The 19600-nt window shown below is 43.9% G+C and overlaps 1 protein-coding gene across 1 annotated transcript in view; it reads left to right on the plus strand.

Moving 5' to 3' along the window:
- The window catches only part of LOC126161530 (UDP-glucosyltransferase 2-like), a 113522-nt gene that overhangs the window by 77676 nt on the left and 16246 nt on the right, over positions 1-19600 (plus strand). The window contains exon 6 of the mRNA XM_049917450.1: positions 18799-19018. Within this exon, the coding sequence (XP_049773407.1) occupies positions 18799-19018 (220 nt within the window). The remainder of the gene's footprint in view (positions 1-18798; positions 19019-19600) is intronic.

The following is a 19600-nucleotide window of genomic DNA, read 5'->3' on the forward strand; positions in this document are numbered from 1 at the left end:
TATTTCGCCCTTAGTTTTCAATCTATACATTGAAGAAACAGTGACGAAAATAAAAGTAAGGTTAACAAGTGGAATTAAAATTCAAAGGAAAAGTATATCAGTGATAAGATTCGCTGCTATCCTCGGTGAAAGAGAAAAAGTATTACATGATCTGCTGAATGGAATGGACAGTGTAATGAGTACAGAATATGGTCTGAGAGAAAATCGAGGAAAGACGAAAGTAATGTGAAGTAGCGGAAATGAGAACAGCGAGAAGCTTAACATTAAGATTGGTGATCACGAAGTAGATGCAGTTCAGGAATTCTGCTACCTAGCCAGCAAAATAGCGCGTGACGGAATGAGCAAGATGGACATAAAGAGCAGGCTGACACTGGCGAAAATGGCATTCCTAGCAAAGAAACGTTTACTAGTATCAAACATTCGTAGTATCAAACACTCGTCTTAATTTGAGGAAGAAATTCCTGAGGATATACGTGTAGGTCATGTGTGTTAGTGAAACATGGATTGTGGGAAAGCCAGAACAGAAGAGACTTGAAGCATTTGAGATGTGGTGCTACAGAAAAATGTTGAAAATTAGGTAAAAAGAAGGAATGAGGAGATTCTCCGGAGAATCGGCGAGGAAAGGAATGTATGGAAAACACTGAAGAAGTAGGGACAGTATGGTAGGACATCTGTTAAGAAATCATGGTTAAGAAATCCATGGTACTGAGGGCACCTGTAGAGGTAAAAACTACAGGGGAAGAGAGAGATTGGAATACATACAGCATACCAAAGAGATAGGTTGCAAGTGCCACTCTGAGATGAAGAGGTTGGCACAGGAGAGGAATTCGTGGCGGGCCGCATCAAACCAGTCAGAAGATAGCTGAGTACCCAGCATTGCCAGAGTATATATTTATTCCAGTCTTCTTTTACGTCTCCTTCTTCAGCATATCTCTGACCATTTCCTCCTTCACGTCTCTCTGTCTACCGCCTTCTGTTTTATTTCTCTGTTCATGTCATTCTCTCAGCACTCTCTGTCCATCTCATCCTCTTACCTTTCTCTATCCATTTGCTCCTCCCTCTCTCTCTCCATTCGTTTCCTCCTTCCCTGTGTCTCTGCCTATATCTGCTTCTCCCTTTCTCTTTCTATTTCCTCCTCTTTGCTTCTCTGTCCGTCTCTTCCTCTCCCCCTCTCTCTGTCCATCTCGTCGTCCCTCACCCTATTTGTATCCACCTTCTCGTTCCCCACCGCTGTCTCTCCAGCCTCTCTGTCAACTTTCTCACTCTCAACCCAGCAGGAGGCTGGTGATTCCTACACCCGTAATATTTCTGTCTAGATCGTAATTAATATGTGTACCAAACTTTGTTTCAATTATCACAGGGAGCTTTTTACGTGTGGCTTTGCCCGCGTATGCACGTGTTAAACATATTTCAAATATATTTAACTTATTTCACACGTATTTCTATACAAATTTCACCTGTATCTTACGAATTGCGCCCTGGAGTTTCATTTACACGAGTTCAATTTTTCTGACGTCTTATCGCTTGAATTATGTGGTGTACTGTGATACAATTTTGCAGGTACATCCAGTGGTATTATGGCTACTGTCTGCGAGGTATGTTGTGAATAGAATCAGTAGTAAAGAAGTAATAAATTAAAACATTATATATGACACGACACTTTTTACGCGTCTCCGTATTTGACGTCATATCTCCGGAGCTATGTGTCGTACAACGATATAATTTTGCTGGTACATTCAATGGTATATGTCAATACGGACTGCAAAATGCGTCGCGAATGCAGTTAGCAGTAAAACAAACAAACACCGTCCGGACAGGCTTTGAATGCCCAACGGTACCGGCCGTCCGCCGAGTCATCCTCAGCTCTTAGTCGTCAGCGGATGCGGACACGGAGAGGCAACTGGTCAGCACACCGCTCTCCAAGCCGTTGACAGTTTTCGTGATGGGTGGCGCTACTTCTCCTTCAAGTAGCTCCTCAATTAGCCACACAAAAGCCGAGTGCACACCCCTTGCCAACAGTACTCGACAGACCCAGACGACGATCGATCGATCGGCGGCGCTTAACTTCGGTGATACGACGAGAATCGGTGCTAGCGCTGCGACAAGGCCGTCGACTACAGTCAGTAGTGAAGAAGTAACAAATTAAGACGTCATGCTTTGTCCAGGAAGTTTTATTGCACGAACAGACGAACAGCGAAATTGTAGTAAGCGTTAATTTTTTTTTCCTTTTATCGTTATGTGGGGCTCACCGGATAGAGGAAGTTTCCCGACGATTCGAAATTATTTGTAAAGTTTGTTGTAAGACTCTAACAGCTCATATTCTGAAATACTGGTTGACTAAAGGATGGGTAATAGCGCGTCGTGAGTTGCATTGCTTTTTGACGCCCACTCCCACCCCTTTGTTAGGTACGTAGTTATGAACCGCACGGCGATGAGTTGCAGTCAGTAAGTGATATCTGTACCAAGTTTGATTGAAATCGGTCGATTGGTTTAGGAAGGATATTTGTAACATACATACACTACTGGCCATTAAATTTCTACACCAAGAAGAAATGCAGATCATAAACGGGTATTCATTGGACAAATACACACTCCTGGAAATGGAAAAAAGAACACATTGACACCGGTGTGTCAGACCCACCATACTTGCTCCGGACACTGCGAGAGGGCTGTACAAGCAATGATCACACGCACGGCACAGCAAACAAACCAGGAACCGCGGTGTTGGCCGTCGAATGGCGCTAGCTGCGCAGCATTTGTGCACCGCCGCCGTCAGTGTCAGCCAGTTTGCCGTGGCATACGGAGCTCCATCGCAGTCTTTAACACTGGTAGCATGCCGCGACAGCGTGGACGTGAACCGTATGGGCAGTTGACGGACTTTGAGCGAGGGCGTATAATGGGCATGCGGGAGGCCGGGTGGACGTACCGCCGAATTGCTCAACACGTGGGGCGTGAGGTCTCCACAGTACATCGATGTTGTCGCCAGTGGTCGGCGGAAGGTGCACGTGCCCGTCGACCTGGGACCGGACCGCAGCGACGCACGGATGCACGCCAAGACCGTAGGATCCTACGCAGTGCCGTAGGGGACCGCACCGCCACTTCCCAGCAAATTAGGGACACTGTTGCTCCTGGGGTATCGGCGAGGACCATTCGCAACCGTCTCCATGAAGCTGGGCTACGGTCCCGCACACCGTTAGGCCGTCTTCCGCTCACGCCCCAACATCGTGCAGCCCGCCTCCAGTGGTATCGAAACAGGCGTGAATGGAGGGACGAATGGAGACGTGTCGTCTTCAGCGATGAGAGTCGCTTCTGCCTTGGTGCCTATGACGGTCGTATGCGTGTTTGGCGCCGTGCAGGTGAGCGCCACAATCAGGACTGCTTACGACCGAGGCACACAGGGCCAACACCCGGCATCATGGTGTGGGGAGCGATCTCCTACACTGGCCGTACACCACTGGTGATCGTCGAGGGGACACTGAATAGTGCACGGTACATCCAAACCGTCATCGAACCCATCGTTCTACCATTCCTAGACCGGCAAGGGAACTTGCTGTTCCAACAGGACAATGCACGTCCGCATGTATCCCGTGCCACCCAACGTGCTCTAGAAGGTGTAAGTCAATGTTGGTGGTAGGGACAGAGCATCGAGTGACATTATACTGAGTGCACTATCCGAAAATTACCTCGAGCAATTAAACAGAGAACCGACTCGTGGAGATAACATCTTGGACCTACTGATAACAAACAGACCCGAACTTTTCGACTCTGTAAGTGCAGAACAGGGAATCAGTGATCATAAAGCCGTTGCAGCATCCCTGAATATGGAAGTTAATAGGAAAAAAAAAAGGGAGGAAGGTTTATCTGTTTAGCAAGAGTAATAGAAGGCAGATTTCAGACTACCCAACAGATCAAAACGAAAATTTCTGTTTAGACACTGACAATGTTGAGTGTTTATGGAAAAAGTTCAAGGCAATCGTAAAATGCGTTTTAGACAGGTACGTGCCGAGTAAAACTGTGAGGGACGGGAAAAACCCACCGTGGTACAACAACAAAGTTAGGAAACTACTGCGAAAGCAAAGAGAGCTTCACTCCAAGTTTAAACGCAGCCAAAAGCTCTCACACAAACAGAAGCTAAACGATGTCAAAGTTAGCGTAAGGAGGGCTATGCGTGAAGCGTTCAGTGAATTCGAAAGTAAAATACTAGGTGCCGACTTGACAGAAAATCCTAGGAAGTTCTGGTCTTACGTTAAATCAGTAAGTGGCTCGAAACATGATGTCCAGACACTCCGGGATGATGATGGCATTGAAACAGAGGATGACAAGCGTAAATCTGAAATACTAAACACCTTTTTCCAAAGCTGTTTCACAGAGGAAGACCGCACTGCAGTTCCTTCTCTAAATCCTCGCACCAACGAAAAAATGGCTGACATCGAAATAAGTGTCCAAGGAATAGAAAAGCAACTGGAATCACTCAACAGAGGGAAGTCCACTGGACCTGACGGGATACCAATTCGATTCTACACAGAGTACGCGAAAGAACTTGCCCCTCTTCTAACAGCCGTGTACCGCAAGTCTCTAGAGGAACAGAAGGTTCCAAATGATTGGAAAAGAGCACAGGTAGTCCCAGTCTTCAAGAAGGGTCGTCGAGCAGATGCGCAAAACTATAGACCTATATCTCTGACGTCGATCTGTTGTAGAATTTTAGAACATGTGTTTTGCTCGAGTATCATGTCGTTTTTGGAAAATCAGAATCTACTATGTAGGAATCAACATGGATTCCGGAAACAGCGATCGTGTGAAACCCAACTCGCTTTATTTGTTCATGAGACCCAGAAAATATTAGATACAGGCTCCCAGGTAGATGCTATTTTTCTTGACTTCCGGAAGGCGTTCGATACAGTTCCGCACTGTCGCCTGATAAACAAAGTAAGAGCCTACGGAATATCAGACCAGCTGTGTGGCTGGATTGAAGAGTTTTTAGCAAACAGAACACAGCATGTTGTTATCAACGGAGAGACGTCTACAGACATTAAAGTAACCTCGGGCGTGCCACAGGGGAGTGTTATGGGACCATTGCTTTTCACAATATATATAAATGACCTAGTGTCGGAAGTTCCATGCGGCTTTTCGCGGATGATGCTGTAGTATACAGAGAAGTTGCAGCATTAGAAAATTGTAGCGAAATGCAGGAAGATCTGCAGCGGATAGGCACTTGGTGCAGGGAGTGGCAACTGACCCTTAACATAGACAAATGTAATGTATTGCGAATACATAGAAAGAAGGATCCTTTATTGTATGATTATATGATAGCGGAACAAACACTGGTAGCAGTTACTTCTGTAAAATATCTGGGAGTATGCGTGCGGAACGATTTGAAGTGGAATGATCATATAAAATTAATTGTTGGTAAGGCGGGTACCAGGTTGAGATTCATTGGGAGAGTCCTTAGAAAATGTAGTCCATCAACAAAGGAGGTGGCTTACAAAACACTCGTTCGACCTATACTTGAGTATTGCTCATCAGTGTGGGATCCGTACCAGATCGGGTTGACGGAGGAGATAGAGAAGATCCAAAGAAGAGCGGCGCGTTTCGTCACAGGGTTATTTGGTAACCGTGATAGCGTTACGGAGATGTTTAACAAACTCAAGTGGCAGACTCTGCAAGAGAGGCGCTCTGCATCGCGGTGTAGCTTGCTCGCCAGGTTTCGAGAGGGTGCGTTTCTGGATGAGGTATCGAATATATTGCTTCCCCCTACTTATACCTCCCGAGGAGATCACGAATGTAAAATTAGAGAGATTAGAGCGCGCACAGAGGCTTTCAGACAGTCGTTCTTCCCGCGAACCATACGCGACTGGAACAGGAAAGGGAGGTAATGACAGTGGCACGTAAAGTGCCCTCCGCCAAACACCGTTGGGTGGCTTGCGGAGTATAAATGTAGATGTAGATGTAGATATACCCTGGCCAGCAAGATCTCCGGATCTGTCCCCCATTGAGCATGTTTGGGACTGGATGAAGCGTCGTCTCACGCAGTCTGCACGTCCAGCACGAACGCTGGTCCAACTGATGCGCCAGGTGGAAATGGCATGGCAAGCCGTTCCACAGGACTACATCCAGCATCTCTACGATCGTCTCCATGGGAGAACAGCAGCCTGCATTGCTGTGAAAGGTGGATATACACTGTACTAGTGCCGACATTGTGCATGCTCTATTGCCTGTGTCTATGTGCCTGTGGTTCTGTCAGCGTGATCATGTGATGTATCTGACCCCAGGAATGTGTCAATAAAGTTTCCCCTTCCTGGGACAATGAATTCACGGTGTTCTTATTTCAGTTTCCAGGAGTGTATTATACTAGAACTGACATGAGATTACATTTGCACACAATGTGGGTGCATAGATCCTGAGAAATCAGTACCCAGAACAACCACCTCTGGCCGTAATGACGGCCTTGATACGCCTGGGCATTGAGTCAAACAGAGCTTGGATGGCGTGTACAGGTACAGCTGCCCATGCAGCTTCAACACGATACCACAGTTCATCAAGGGTAGTGACTGGCGTTTCGTGACGAGCCAGTTGCTCGGCCACAATTGACCAGCCGTTTTAAATTGGTGAGAGATCTGTAGAATGTGCTGGCCAGGGCAGCAGTCGAACATTTTCTGTATCCAGAAAGGCCCGTACAGGACCTGCAACATGCGGTCGTGCATTATCCTGCTGAGATGTAGGGTTTCGCAGGGATCGAATGAAGGGTAGAGCCAAGGGTCGTAACACATCTGAAATGTAACGTCCACTGCTCAAAGTGCCGTCAATGCGAACAAAGAGATGACCGAGACGTGTAACCAATGGCACCCCATACCATCACGCCGTTGATGACGCGATGACGAATACACGCTTCCAATGTGCGTTACCACGATGTCGCCAAACACGGATGCGACCATCATGATGCTGTAAACAGAACCTGGACCACCCGAAAAAATGACGTTTTGCCATTCGTGCACCCAGGTTTGTCGTTGAGTACACCATCGCAGGCGCTCCTGTCTGTGATGCAGCGTCAAGGATAGCCGCAGCCATGGTGTCCGAGCTGATAGTCCATGCTGCTGCAAACGTCGTCGAACTGTTCGTGCAGATGGTTGTTGTCTTGCAAACGTCCCCATCTGTTGACTCAGGGATCGAGACGTGGCTGCACGATCCGTTACAGCCATGCGGGTAAGTTGCCTGTCATCTCGACTGCTAGTGATACAAGGCCGTTGGAATCCAGCACGGCGTTCCGTATTGCCCTCCTGAACACACCGATTCCATATTCTGCTAACAGTTATTGGATCTCGACCAACACGATCAGCAATGTCGCGATGCGATAAACCGCTTTCGCGATAGGCTACAATCCGACCTTTATCAATGTCGGAAACGTGATGGTACGCATTTCTCCTCCTTACACGAGGTATCACAACAACGTTTCACCAGGCAACGCCGGTCAACTGCTAGGAGAAATCGGTAGAAAGTTTTTACATCAGTCTCAAACTCCACCACATTACCCCTTCAAACCTTTCCGTCAAATGAATAAAAGAAATAATGATTGAACTTAATGTGTTTATACGATAACCTTCCAGCAAAGAACAAAATAATTTAACTTACTTTCCGTCTAGTGAAAAAAAGAAAGAGAATTGAACTTTTTGTGCCTTGCAGCTTTCTTGCCTGGACTTGCTTTTGACAACATGTCTGATCTGATAGTCTTTAGCATACACAATGTTCTACGCCTTCTGCCTTTATTGATAACAATATTAATGTGACTGATCAGAGGAAGATTAATTCGACGTGAACACATAAGCATACGCCCTGGCCCTTTAGTACTGGTTGTCTATGCAGCGAACCTGAAAACGTACATATACATTTTCTTGACCTTTTATTTTACTGGGTAGCCTCTGGATAAGATCATCTGACTGCATGTCGGAATATACTCACTCTGATCTATTGTTGATAATTATTTGGGTTGGCATTCATTTGCTAGAGTTGCAAACATGTTAGTTAAAACTATACTTATTACTCATTTGCCTTTTTCATTGAAGTTACTGGTGCAATATTCAATGCCGTTATTGAATTTAAAAAATTGAGAAAACTCAAAATAGTTAAATCTTGTGGTTACTGGGTTCAATGAAAAATAATACGATATTGACTGAGATAAACTGATCTATTCTGAAAATGAAACCTCCTGACAGATTAAAACTGCTTGCCGGACAGAGACTCGAACTCGGGACCTTCGCATTTCGTGGGCAAGTGCTCTACCAACTGAGCTACCCGAGCACGACTCACAAACCGTCCTCACAGCTTTAATTCCGCCAGTACCTCGTCTCCTACCTTTCAAACTTCGCAGAAGTTTTCCTGCATACGTTGCAGAACTAGCACACCTGGAAGAAAGGATATTGCCGCGAAAGGCAAAGGATCCTAGTTCGAGTCTCGGTCCAGCACCATCTTCCAGGAAGTGTTGTATCAGCGCACTCTCCGCTGCAGAGTGAAAATCTCATTCTGGAGACACTCCCCAGGCTGTGGCTAAGCCATGTCTCCGCAATATCCTTTCTTCCATGAGTGCTAGTTCTGCAAGGTATGCAGGAGGCTTCTGCGAAGTTTGGAAGGTAGGAGACGAGGTACTGGCGGAATGAAAGCTGTGAGGACGAGTCGTGAGTCGTGCTTGGGTAGCTCAGTTGGTAGAGCACTTGCCCGCGAAAGGCAAAGGTTCCGAGTTCGAATCTCGGTCCGGCACACAGTTTTAATCTGCCAGGAAGTTTCATGTCAGCGCACACTCCGCTGTGGAGTGAAAATTTCATTTTTGTATTCTGAACATGATTGAATATAAATTTTTAACTCTTTATAATGAATCAATTTATAAAACTTTAGTTTGGGGATAGTTTACATAAAATAGATTAAAAATGTAACAACGAACTTACAATATGCAGTCAGCACTTAAATACCTTTCATGTCTTCATGACGTCGATTTTTAATAAATCATGAATAATTACCAGTTATATAATTATAGTATTCCTCAAGTAATTATAGCTGTTGGCGCACAGGCACACCGCTCTGTTTCTACACACAACTTCACTGCACAAAGGTTGACTCAAGAGTGTTCTGTCGACAATGCTGCGCGCTTCTCGCCGCGCTCCCTATGTATCAATGCGTGGGCTCTCCCGCCAACAAAGAGCTTGGTGTGGATACTTCACTGTCACCATTGACATGCAAATAACTCAAATGAATTTCACAAAACGTTTTTCTTAACATTTTTCTTACACACTGTATTTGTTATTTACATATTTCTTAGCTTATAAATATTTTCAATAGTTTATTACTTTGATTATTTATGTTTTGGCCTGGTTGATTTTCTGTTGACATATTTCACTGTTGTGCACTGAAGAGCCGAAGAAACTGGTACGCCTGCCTAATATCGTGTAGGGCCCCGCGAGCTCGCAGAAGTGCCGCAACACTACGTGGCATGGACTCGACTAATGTCTAAAGTAGTGCTGGAGGGAACTGACACCATTAATCGTGCACGATTGCCCATAAATCCGTAAGAGTACGAGGAGGTGGAGATCTCTTTTGAACAGCACCTTTCAAGGCATCCCAGATATGCTCAATAATGTTCATGTCTATGGAGTTTGGTGGCCAGGCGAAGTGTTTAAACTCGAAAAGTGTTTCTGGAGCCACTCTGTAGCAATTGTATGTGTGGAATTTTCCAAGTCCGTCGGAATGCTCAATGGACATGAATGGATGCAGGTGATCAGACAGAATGCTTACGTACAAATCACATCTCAGAGTTGTATCTAGGCGTATCACGGCTTCCATATCACTCGAATTTCACACGCCCCACACCATTACAGAGCCTCCTACAGCTTGAAAAATCCCCTGCTGACATTCTGGGTCCATGGATTCATTAGGTTATCTCCATAGCCGTACACGTCCATCCACTCGATGAAATTTGAAACGATACCCGTCCGACTAGGCAACATGTTTCCAGTCATCAACAGTCAAATTTCGGTGCTCACGGGACCAGGCGAGGTGTAAAGCTTTTTGTTGTGCAATCATCAAGGGTACACAAATGGTCTTCGGTTCCGAAAGCCCATATCGATGATGTTCCGTTGAATGGTTCGCACGCTGACACTTATTGATGGCCCAGCTCTGAAATCTGCAGCAATTTGCACTTCTGCCACGTTGAACGATTCTCTTCAGTCGTCGTTGGTCTCGTTCTTGCATGATCTTTTTCCTGCGGCAGCGATGTCGGAGATTTTATGATTTACCGTATTCCTGATATTCACAGTACACTCGTGAAATGGGGGTAAGGTAAAATCCCCAATTCTTCGCTATCTCGGAGATACTGAGTCCCATCGCTCGTTGGCCAACCATAACACCACTCTTAAATCTTGATAAGCTGCCCTTGTAGCAGCAGTAACCGATCTAACAACTGTACCAGAAACTTGTTCTCGTATATTGGCGTTGCCGACCGCAGCGCCGTATTCTGCCTGTTTCCACATCACTGTGTTTGAATACTCATGCCTATACCAGTTTCTTTGGCGCTTCAGTGTATGTTGAGTGTGCTGTGGCAGATGGTTGAATACATGTGCATCCATTTCAAAATCAACCTCTCCATCATGCACAGAGACTATAACATAATGACGGACACGGCAACACGGTCTAACTGTCTATTATTTTAGTATTTGAGAATTTTAAGTATTTTATAATGTGACCTGACAATACACCCAGAAAGGTTCACACCGGACGCAGAAGCCTAGGTATTTATAACACACGTACGACGGCCAAAGTAAAAACCATACTAAATACATGCTGACAATAAGAAGGAAAGCGTTTCTCAAGAAAAAAAAATTGCCAACATAGAATACAAATTTGTTAGGAAATCTCTGCTGAAGATGATTGTATGGAATATAACCTTGTATGGAAATTCAATGTGAACGATAAACAGTGTAGAGAAGCACATGAATCGTGGTGATACAAGGGACTGTTCAAAATTAAAAATTAAATGGATACATCGAATAACAGGCGAGATACTGAACCAAACTGCAGAGAAAAAAAAAGGGATTTGCAGCACAGCTTGATAAAAAGAAAGGATCAGTTGCTGTGATCCATCCTGAGGTGTCAAACAATCATTAAGTTGGTAATGGAGGGAAGTATGGGTAGCAATGAAGGTAGAGGGAGATCATGGTCTGAGTATATGCACATCAGCAAAAGTGTCCCGTCTCCTCGATATGTGGTGCATCTGTGTTGATTTTGTGACTGCTCCTGTGCCAATCGAAGGGTCACCGCTGACGTTGTTTGTAAGCATACACATCGTCACCATAGCGCTACCTGCGGGTAGAGCGCCACACTCGAATGGATTTCAGGATTTCACTTGCAACTAAATCGTCAGTAGCGTCACATTAGAGACGTCTGTGGAACAACAGAGTGAACCCCATCATGCCATGAAGGAGAATCACATACAATGAACGAGTTCGCGTCTTCACGTTACATGCGGAACACTTGTCAAACACGGACGTCACTCGACATATGTACCGAAGTCGAAGTAATGTGGTTCTCACTTCAAATCGGTTTCCAATTGACAGATACTTTCACCGCACAGGCTTCCACGTTCGACAGGTGCACAGTATGATCGGTTTCTACGAATTTGGATTCAAAGAAATCCTGGGCTAAGTGCTTCAAATCTTAATTCAGCGTTCGAAAAGGCTACAAGAAACCATTTATCTCGTCATACTGTTAGCAGATGATTGCTAGATGTGAATCTCCATACCCGACGAGCATGGTCGTGCAGAAGAGAAGCCCCAGGACTGGCGTCGGGTGTTTACAGGCGAAACTCGTATCTGTTTGTACACTGATAAACGCAAACAACGTGTTTCGAGACAACTCGGTAAAATGGAAGAACTCCAACACCGTATCCCATACGTGTAACATGGTGGTGGTGAGTGATGTTAGGGGGTGGCATTACACGGTGCCACCGTACAACTCTCGTGGTTGCAGGGGGCAATCTCAATGCTCTGTGCTACAAGGACGAGGTTCTGCAGCCAGTAGTAGGACTGTATCCCTAACATTTTCGTAATGATTTAATGTTGATGAATAATAATTAGCGTGCTCATTATGCTGTTCTCGTGAACACACTCATTCAGCATGCTAGGATCAACGGAATGGAGTGGCCTGCCAGTTAACCGGACACTCACCCAATCGAAAATGTGTGGAATCGATTGAAACAAGCTAGTTTGGGACTTCGCAATGACCACACACCATTCGCGATATGCGTAGGATCGCCATTGGAGAGTGGGACAGTTTGCACCAGGGCTGGCTCGATAATGTGTCCGACGGTATACCACGAAGGATTCAGGCATGCATTCGAGCAAAGAGACAGTCAGAGAACGTATTTTTTTATTTTTTATTTTTAATCTGGGTGCTTCGAAAATGAACAAATGAAATTGTACGCATGGCACATAGCCAACTCTTGTATTCTGTGAGATGAATTTCAAAATAAAAGGATGATGCAAAATATTCCGAGTGTATGTAGCAGGTTCATATGGATGTAGGTTTCAGTACTTATGCAGGGATGAAGTGGCTTGTACATGACAGAGTAGCATGGAGAGCTGCATCAAACCATTCCTCGGCTGGAGCCCATAACAAAAACAATGGTGCACCCTAAAAATAAATAAATCTTTCTGAACAGGACAAAGGTCTGTATGTAACCTCACTGGCACACCCAGGAAATAGACCTCATCGTACTCCACAGGCATATACAGTATATTTCAAAGTTTATGTGAGCTTAACTGTAAAGCATCCAAAAAAATGCAGCATGCTGTCATGGCGAAGAATATAGGTAAATAAACTTGAATGAAGCTGAAAAATTGATTTATGTATTCTGTTTCTTCGTTTGTCTGTCAGTATAGGATATATGTTTGGCTCCTACAAATTGTTTGTGAGAGCGTCTTTTGGAATTGATTGAAGCATTAACATTATGCGTCCTGGAATATTAGTATATCTGCAAAATGTGTGTCTCGCTGCATTACCATCAGAAGGTATGGAGTACAGTGCATGTTCGGTGATAGTTTTGTGCTGCTTAGTCAAAAAGGTGCGCTGAAAGATCGGAGTATGTCCTCATACAGCAGACCCCCGTTTTCGAATCCTACATAGCTTTGATCGAACATCTATGTTACAATATAAAACTGTTGTGGAGACTTGTGATTTGGTCACTGATAACTACAGTCTGCTTTCTAAAAATTTGTTTACCCATTTCGGACAAAGCTTATCATCAGAACACCGGCCAAGAAGGTCATAATTTTCATGAAAGTACAAGCACAACGAACATATGTGGTAGCATACTCGAATACATTGACAAGTAAGCTACGTACCTTATAAGAGGACCTAATACATAATATTGTGTCACATGAATTCAGTCTTGAGATTGGTGCTTAACTGACCATGGACTACAGTTAAAAAAACTAGCTACAAGTACTTGCCACTAGGTGGTCCTATGGAGCGGCGTTGGAACAGCTTGCCTTTATGGAATGGCTGGCTTCATCATTTTCAGAGGGTGTCCTGGGTGAGAATGTCTATAGACTCGCTCTCTGTGGTTTGCATCCTTCCGTCTAAAATGTTCAGAAAAAAAAGCTCGATGGCTCTTTACTCGCTATGTTCGATGTTCGTTCCTTTGTCCTGACCTGCCGTATCGTATAATAAAAACTGATCAATACACATACGCACGACAACTAAAAATCCGCTGTTTTTGTATCCCTCTACGTTAAAAAATCCGATGACCATGTATGACGTTCCGGTCGTCTTTTCAAAATCCACTTCCACTTCATAATGTTCGCCTCATTCCAGCCTTACTACTTAATTGCCCATCCTTTGTCACTATTAACAATGCCAATTCCTGTACCTTCTTCTTACTGCAAGAGCGCCCCAAGGCTCCATCCTCTCTTCTCTCGTTTATCTCTGCTACACTGCCGACATGCCCAAACACCCTCCATCAGTTCACTTCCTTCAGCACGCTACTGACATCTTACTGAGGCTAATTTTGTATTCAAATGGTTTTGCCCTTCAGTAACTGAGGCTAATTTTGTATTCATATTATTCACGGTCTCCGTTAACATCTGCATCTGCCTCATGATAATGACCAATGGGTCTAATCCATGTTGCATACTGGCTGTTACATCTCCAGCCGTGTCTACCGGGCGTTCTATTGCGCTATCTGTAGCGATCGGTTCTACAACACTTCTTACTACATCATTATCATCATTCCTCACCCTTTACCATAGACTCGAAAAATTCCAATGATCCCTCCAAATTCACCTTAATCAATTTACTTCCTAGTGCCACCAATGACTCCTCCAGGTCAACTCCTCCAAAACCTACACAATAACCATAAGAAGAACCACATACAGTCGCTGCCTCCATGAATACTACCTCACGATTTAGTACCGTCCTATGCAATTAACTAAGACACTAAAATGTCTTAGACTAACACTCGAATGACAACCAAAATGGACATTTCAGGTACAAATCATCCAGCAAAAGACTACAACAGATTGAGACAGCCAACACTGCCAACTGGCTAAACTTCGGAATTATATCACCCGCTACTCTCCATGCCTATAAAACCTTGATCCGACCAGTCCTCTCCTATGCGAATGCAGCATGGACATACACTTCAACTAAGGTCTATTAGTCTATCTAAGTCTTTGAACGTCAATTTTCCGCCTCCCTTTCCGCATATCCTGTGCTATCCGCAAACTACACCATTAAAATTGCTACACCACGAAGATGTGCTACAGATACGAAATTTAACCGACAGGAAGAAGATGCTGTGATATGCAAATGATTGGCTTTTCAGAGCATTCACACAAGGTTGGCGCCGGTGATGAACCAACAACGTGCTGACATGGGGAAAGTTTCCAACCGATTTCTCATACACAAACAGCAGTTCACCGGCGTTGCCTGGTGAAACGTTGTTGTGATACCTCGTGTAAGGAGGAGAAATGCGTACCATCATGTTTCCGACTTTGATAAAGTTCGGATTGTAGCATATCGCGATTGCGGTTTATCGTATCGCGACATTGCTGCTCGCGTTGGTCGAGATCCAATGTCTGTTAGCAGAATATGGAATCGGTGGGTTCAGGAGGGCAATACGGAACGCCGTGCTGGATCCCAACGGCCTCGTATCACTAGCAGTCGAGATGACAGGCATCTTATTCGCATGGCTGTAACGGATCGTGCAGCCACGTCTCGATCCCTGAGTCAACAGATGGGGACGTTTGCAAGACAACAACCATCTGCACGAACAGTTCGACAACGTTTGCAGCAGCATGGACTATCAGCTGGGAGACCATGTCTGCGGCTACTCTTGACGCTGCATCACAGACAGGAGCGCCTGCGATGGTGTACTCAACGACGAACCTGGGTGCACGAATGGCAAAACGTCATTTTTTCGGATAAATCCAGATTCCGTTACTTCATCATGATGGTCGCATCCGTGTTTGGCGACATCTCGGTGAACGCACATTGGAAGTGTGTATTCGTCATCGCCATTCTGGCGTATCACCCGGTGTGATGGTATGGGGTGCCATTGGTTACACGTCTCGGTCACCTTGTAACGGGACTTATTAAAGGCTTTATTATAACGAAATACGCGATAACCTCCTAATTCAACCAGTTTAACTAGCAATTATGGTAATAGAAAAGTAATTGTGTATTTTAGCAATGACTGCATAACATGTCTAGATAAACAGTCAACCCATTAAAATATAATTAATAACTGACCCACACAAATGTTAGCATCACTTGAACACTGATACAGCAGATGTCATTATGTAAAAACACTATATTCAACTGAAATAATTAATATGAAATACGAATAATATTGGTCAATTTGCGTATTTTGGATCTCCTCAGATAAAAATTACCCAGTGAAACCTATTTATCCACTAGGACTGTTTTCACTCACTACTCACGTAAACACATCTATTTTAAACCACTGTAATTTTTAATAATTCAAATTATTTACTTATGTATGCAAATGAGAGAAGTCAATAGATGTACCTTTGAAATACGGCCTTTTTGCAACAAAGAATTGTTCTGACAAGTTGACAAATCTGTCTGTCATTTTAATGACCTGTTAAATGATGTCACACGATGTAAATTAATAACATTTTTGCACAAATTACGATAACAGATGGATGCCTGACTTATAAACCACATCTCTTCTTAGCAGTTCTTTGACAAGGTTATAAATGCAAGAAGCCTCGTCAGCTCAGTCTTGATAGAACTTTTGTAAAGTGTGTATGTTATTGTCTTATGTGGAAAAACAATGCAAAGATGTTGTAAAAGAAGTGTTACTCTGTACTGTGAAACGTCTTTGGGTGGTCAGCGGAGTTAAGATGGCTACCATGCCAATAAATAGTTGAAGTTCACTTATGTTGTCGTGCATTATTTATGAACAAGCACATCGATAACACGGGACCTCATCTTTTTACCCCTAGACGATACATATAGAGCCAACATTCACATCAAGATACAGCAGTGAACCAGCCAGCAGCAGCAGCAACTACTACAATACAATTTAATGGCGCCAGCCCAATTCTCTACATCAAGTGCTAACAAGCTTCGTATATTGGAGTGATATAGTGCGAATTTAGGAATATCAACGATTGGGTGACCATTGTAACCTCTTGATCGCACTGACGGCACTTTGAACAGTGGACGTTACATTTCAGATGTGTTACGAGCCGTGGCTCTACCCCTCATTCGATCACTGCGAAACCCTACATTTCAGCAGGATAATGCACGACCGCATGTTGCAGGTTCTGTACGGGCCTCTCTGGATGCAAAAAATGTTCGACTGCTGCCCTGTTCTGCACATTCTCCAGATCTCTCATCAATTGAAAACGTCTGGTCAATGGTGGCCAAGCAACTGACTCGTCACAATACGCCAGTCACTACTCTTGATGAACTGTGATATAGTGTTGAAGCTGCATGGGCAGCTCTACCTGTACACGCCATCCCATCCATATCAAGGCCGTCATTATGGCCAGAGGTGGTTGTTCTGGGTACTGATTTCTCAGGATCTATGCACCCAAATTGTGTGAAAATGTAATCACATGTCAGTTCTAGTATAATATATTTTTCCAATGAATACCCGTTTAGCATCTGCATTTATTCTTGGTGTAGCAATTTTAGTGGCCACTAGTATAGATTTCTATAACTGCGTTGTTCCCCTCTGATCACCACACCTGGTATGCTGACTTGACTTTACAAACAGATCCGACAGTCCCTGCATCTGCACACACTCCATACCCTATGCCATACCAACTTCAACCGACTCATTCTCCCAAACAATGAAATTCGCCCCAATGTTGATCCATCCTACGAACTATTACTCTCCCCAACGTGTCCCATTCCATATCAGCCCCTCCTCCTTATCTTTTCCTTCTCCATCTTGCACCATCCTTTCTCGTCTTGACAGCACAGATGTGTCCCACCCACCAGCCTCCTCTTCACTTTCTGTCTCCCCACTTTCCGCACCAACACCTACGTTCCATAGTTTCTACCTAACGGAACTCTATACTTCTTACCCGCACCCTTCAGTTCTGTAGAACAAATCTTCTCCTTCCCAAATCCTTTTTTTCCCAGGGAAAGTCCTTCAGCTTTTTGGTAAAAGTACAATACTGTGGTTAGACGAACGTCACCATTTCTGCACTGCGTTTTAAACATATACTTCTGTTTTTATTTTTTATTTATTCGTTTTTAAACAGAAGCAACAAAGGAAGATACAATTTTAATATTTTTATGTGAACACCAAAAATTCTTTACTTTAATGGTTTTAGAAACATCTGTAAACCTTCACCTTCAAATTATATTTATTTTCGTGTTTCTTTATATTTTGAGGCTGTTGGTTGAAGACCGGAATGGCATACTGCTGAAACACCAACCCCAGCCCTTGTGGGACGAGAGGGATGAAGTAACAATAAGAAAAAGAAATAAATAAAATAGTTTTCATGAAGATACTACTGCAGAATTATAGTAGGCCTGATTTTTAGGTAATATACCTGAAAAATAAACGTATTAAAAGTTCAATAAAATAGTTACATTAAAGAGTAATAAAATACGTGATTCCATTGAGTGTCGTATTGACAGTACTGGTAGCGCTAAGTCTCATCTCGTGCAACGACATTATCCAGAAAAAAATTTGTATGATTCCTCCGTAGTGAATTCCACTGTCATCACTATAGTTTCAGCATCTGCTCCGTTCGGTGGATGTTGTCTGTACGGACGCGATACATCAGTAACTTCCTGTTGATCCGGAAAGCGTGTGAGCAAGGGGTAAGGACCCTTTCTGTCCACGGTTTCAGTTCCACAGAATTATATATAGCAAATGACTCGTTAGTTTATAATAAATTATGATATTTACGCTTTACTACATTGCTGTATCAGTCATATCTTCATATTCACTATGCTCACAACTAGTAGATGACGAATCTGTGATTAGATTTGTATTTGACATTTTTCAATATGTCGTCCGGTGCTGATTCACTTTTAACACGCATTGTCGTTTAGATATTGGGCCATTCACGGAGTATTTTAGATGTTGGCCAGGAGACGTCCCTTGTAGTTCTGGTTCGGAGTGCACTCAGAACAAGAACCAGTGAAACCATGACCAACCCATTACATAGATATCATTGAATAAAACCAAGCTGCTACGGATTTTTTTACTCTCATAGAGTTTAAGTCACTGTTCTGCTGCAGCCTGAATACAGCGATGTTTCCGTTTCACAGGTCATCCAAACGTGCGTCTCTTCATCATGCAGGGAGGTCTTCAGAGCATGAACGAAGCAGCGTACCACGCAGTTCCGTTTCTGATCATCCCGTTCTTCGCTGATCAGAAGCACAACGCGGCTAAGGTGGAGGAAGCAGAGATCGGGCTGAAGCTACTACTGGAAGACATCAGCAAGGAGACCGTCTTGCAGCGCACACGGTCCATCCTTGATGATCCAAAGTAAGTACTTTCGTGTATGGAATTCAGTCAGTTTTGACACATCTATGCTAATTTATGATAATAACCAGTCATTCTCGTGACTCGGCACATATTTCATGTTTTAGCCCCTACGAGTCATCATCATCATCATCATCAGTTATCTGCTATATTAGCAGGTCCTTTGCCTCTCCATTTTCTGCGATCCATTGCTTCCTTCTTAAGGCTACTGTATGTTGTATCGTCCATCATGTCAGCCAGTATCTGGAATCTCTTCCTTCCTCGCTTCCATTTCCCTTCTACATAACCTTCTAATACTGTTTTTATCAGTCCGTCATTCTTTCTTTGTATATGCCCAATCTAATTTCTCTTTCTTCTCTTTATTACATTTAGTAACTGTCTTTTCTCTCCCATTCTTCTAAGTAACTCTTCATTTTTTTACTCTGTCCATCCAACTTATTCTTTCCATCCTCCGCCATGTCCAAATCTCAAAAGTCTCCAGCCTTTCTCTGTATTTTTTCCTCATAGTCCATGTTTCAGCGCCATATAGAAGAACACTCCATACAAGACATTTTATGAGTCTCTTTCTGAGTTCTCTGTCCAGAC

The sequence above is a fragment of the Schistocerca cancellata genome, chromosome 2 (assembly GCF_023864275.1).
Source record: "Schistocerca cancellata isolate TAMUIC-IGC-003103 chromosome 2, iqSchCanc2.1, whole genome shotgun sequence".
Lineage (NCBI taxonomy): Eukaryota > Metazoa > Arthropoda > Insecta > Orthoptera > Acrididae > Schistocerca > Schistocerca cancellata.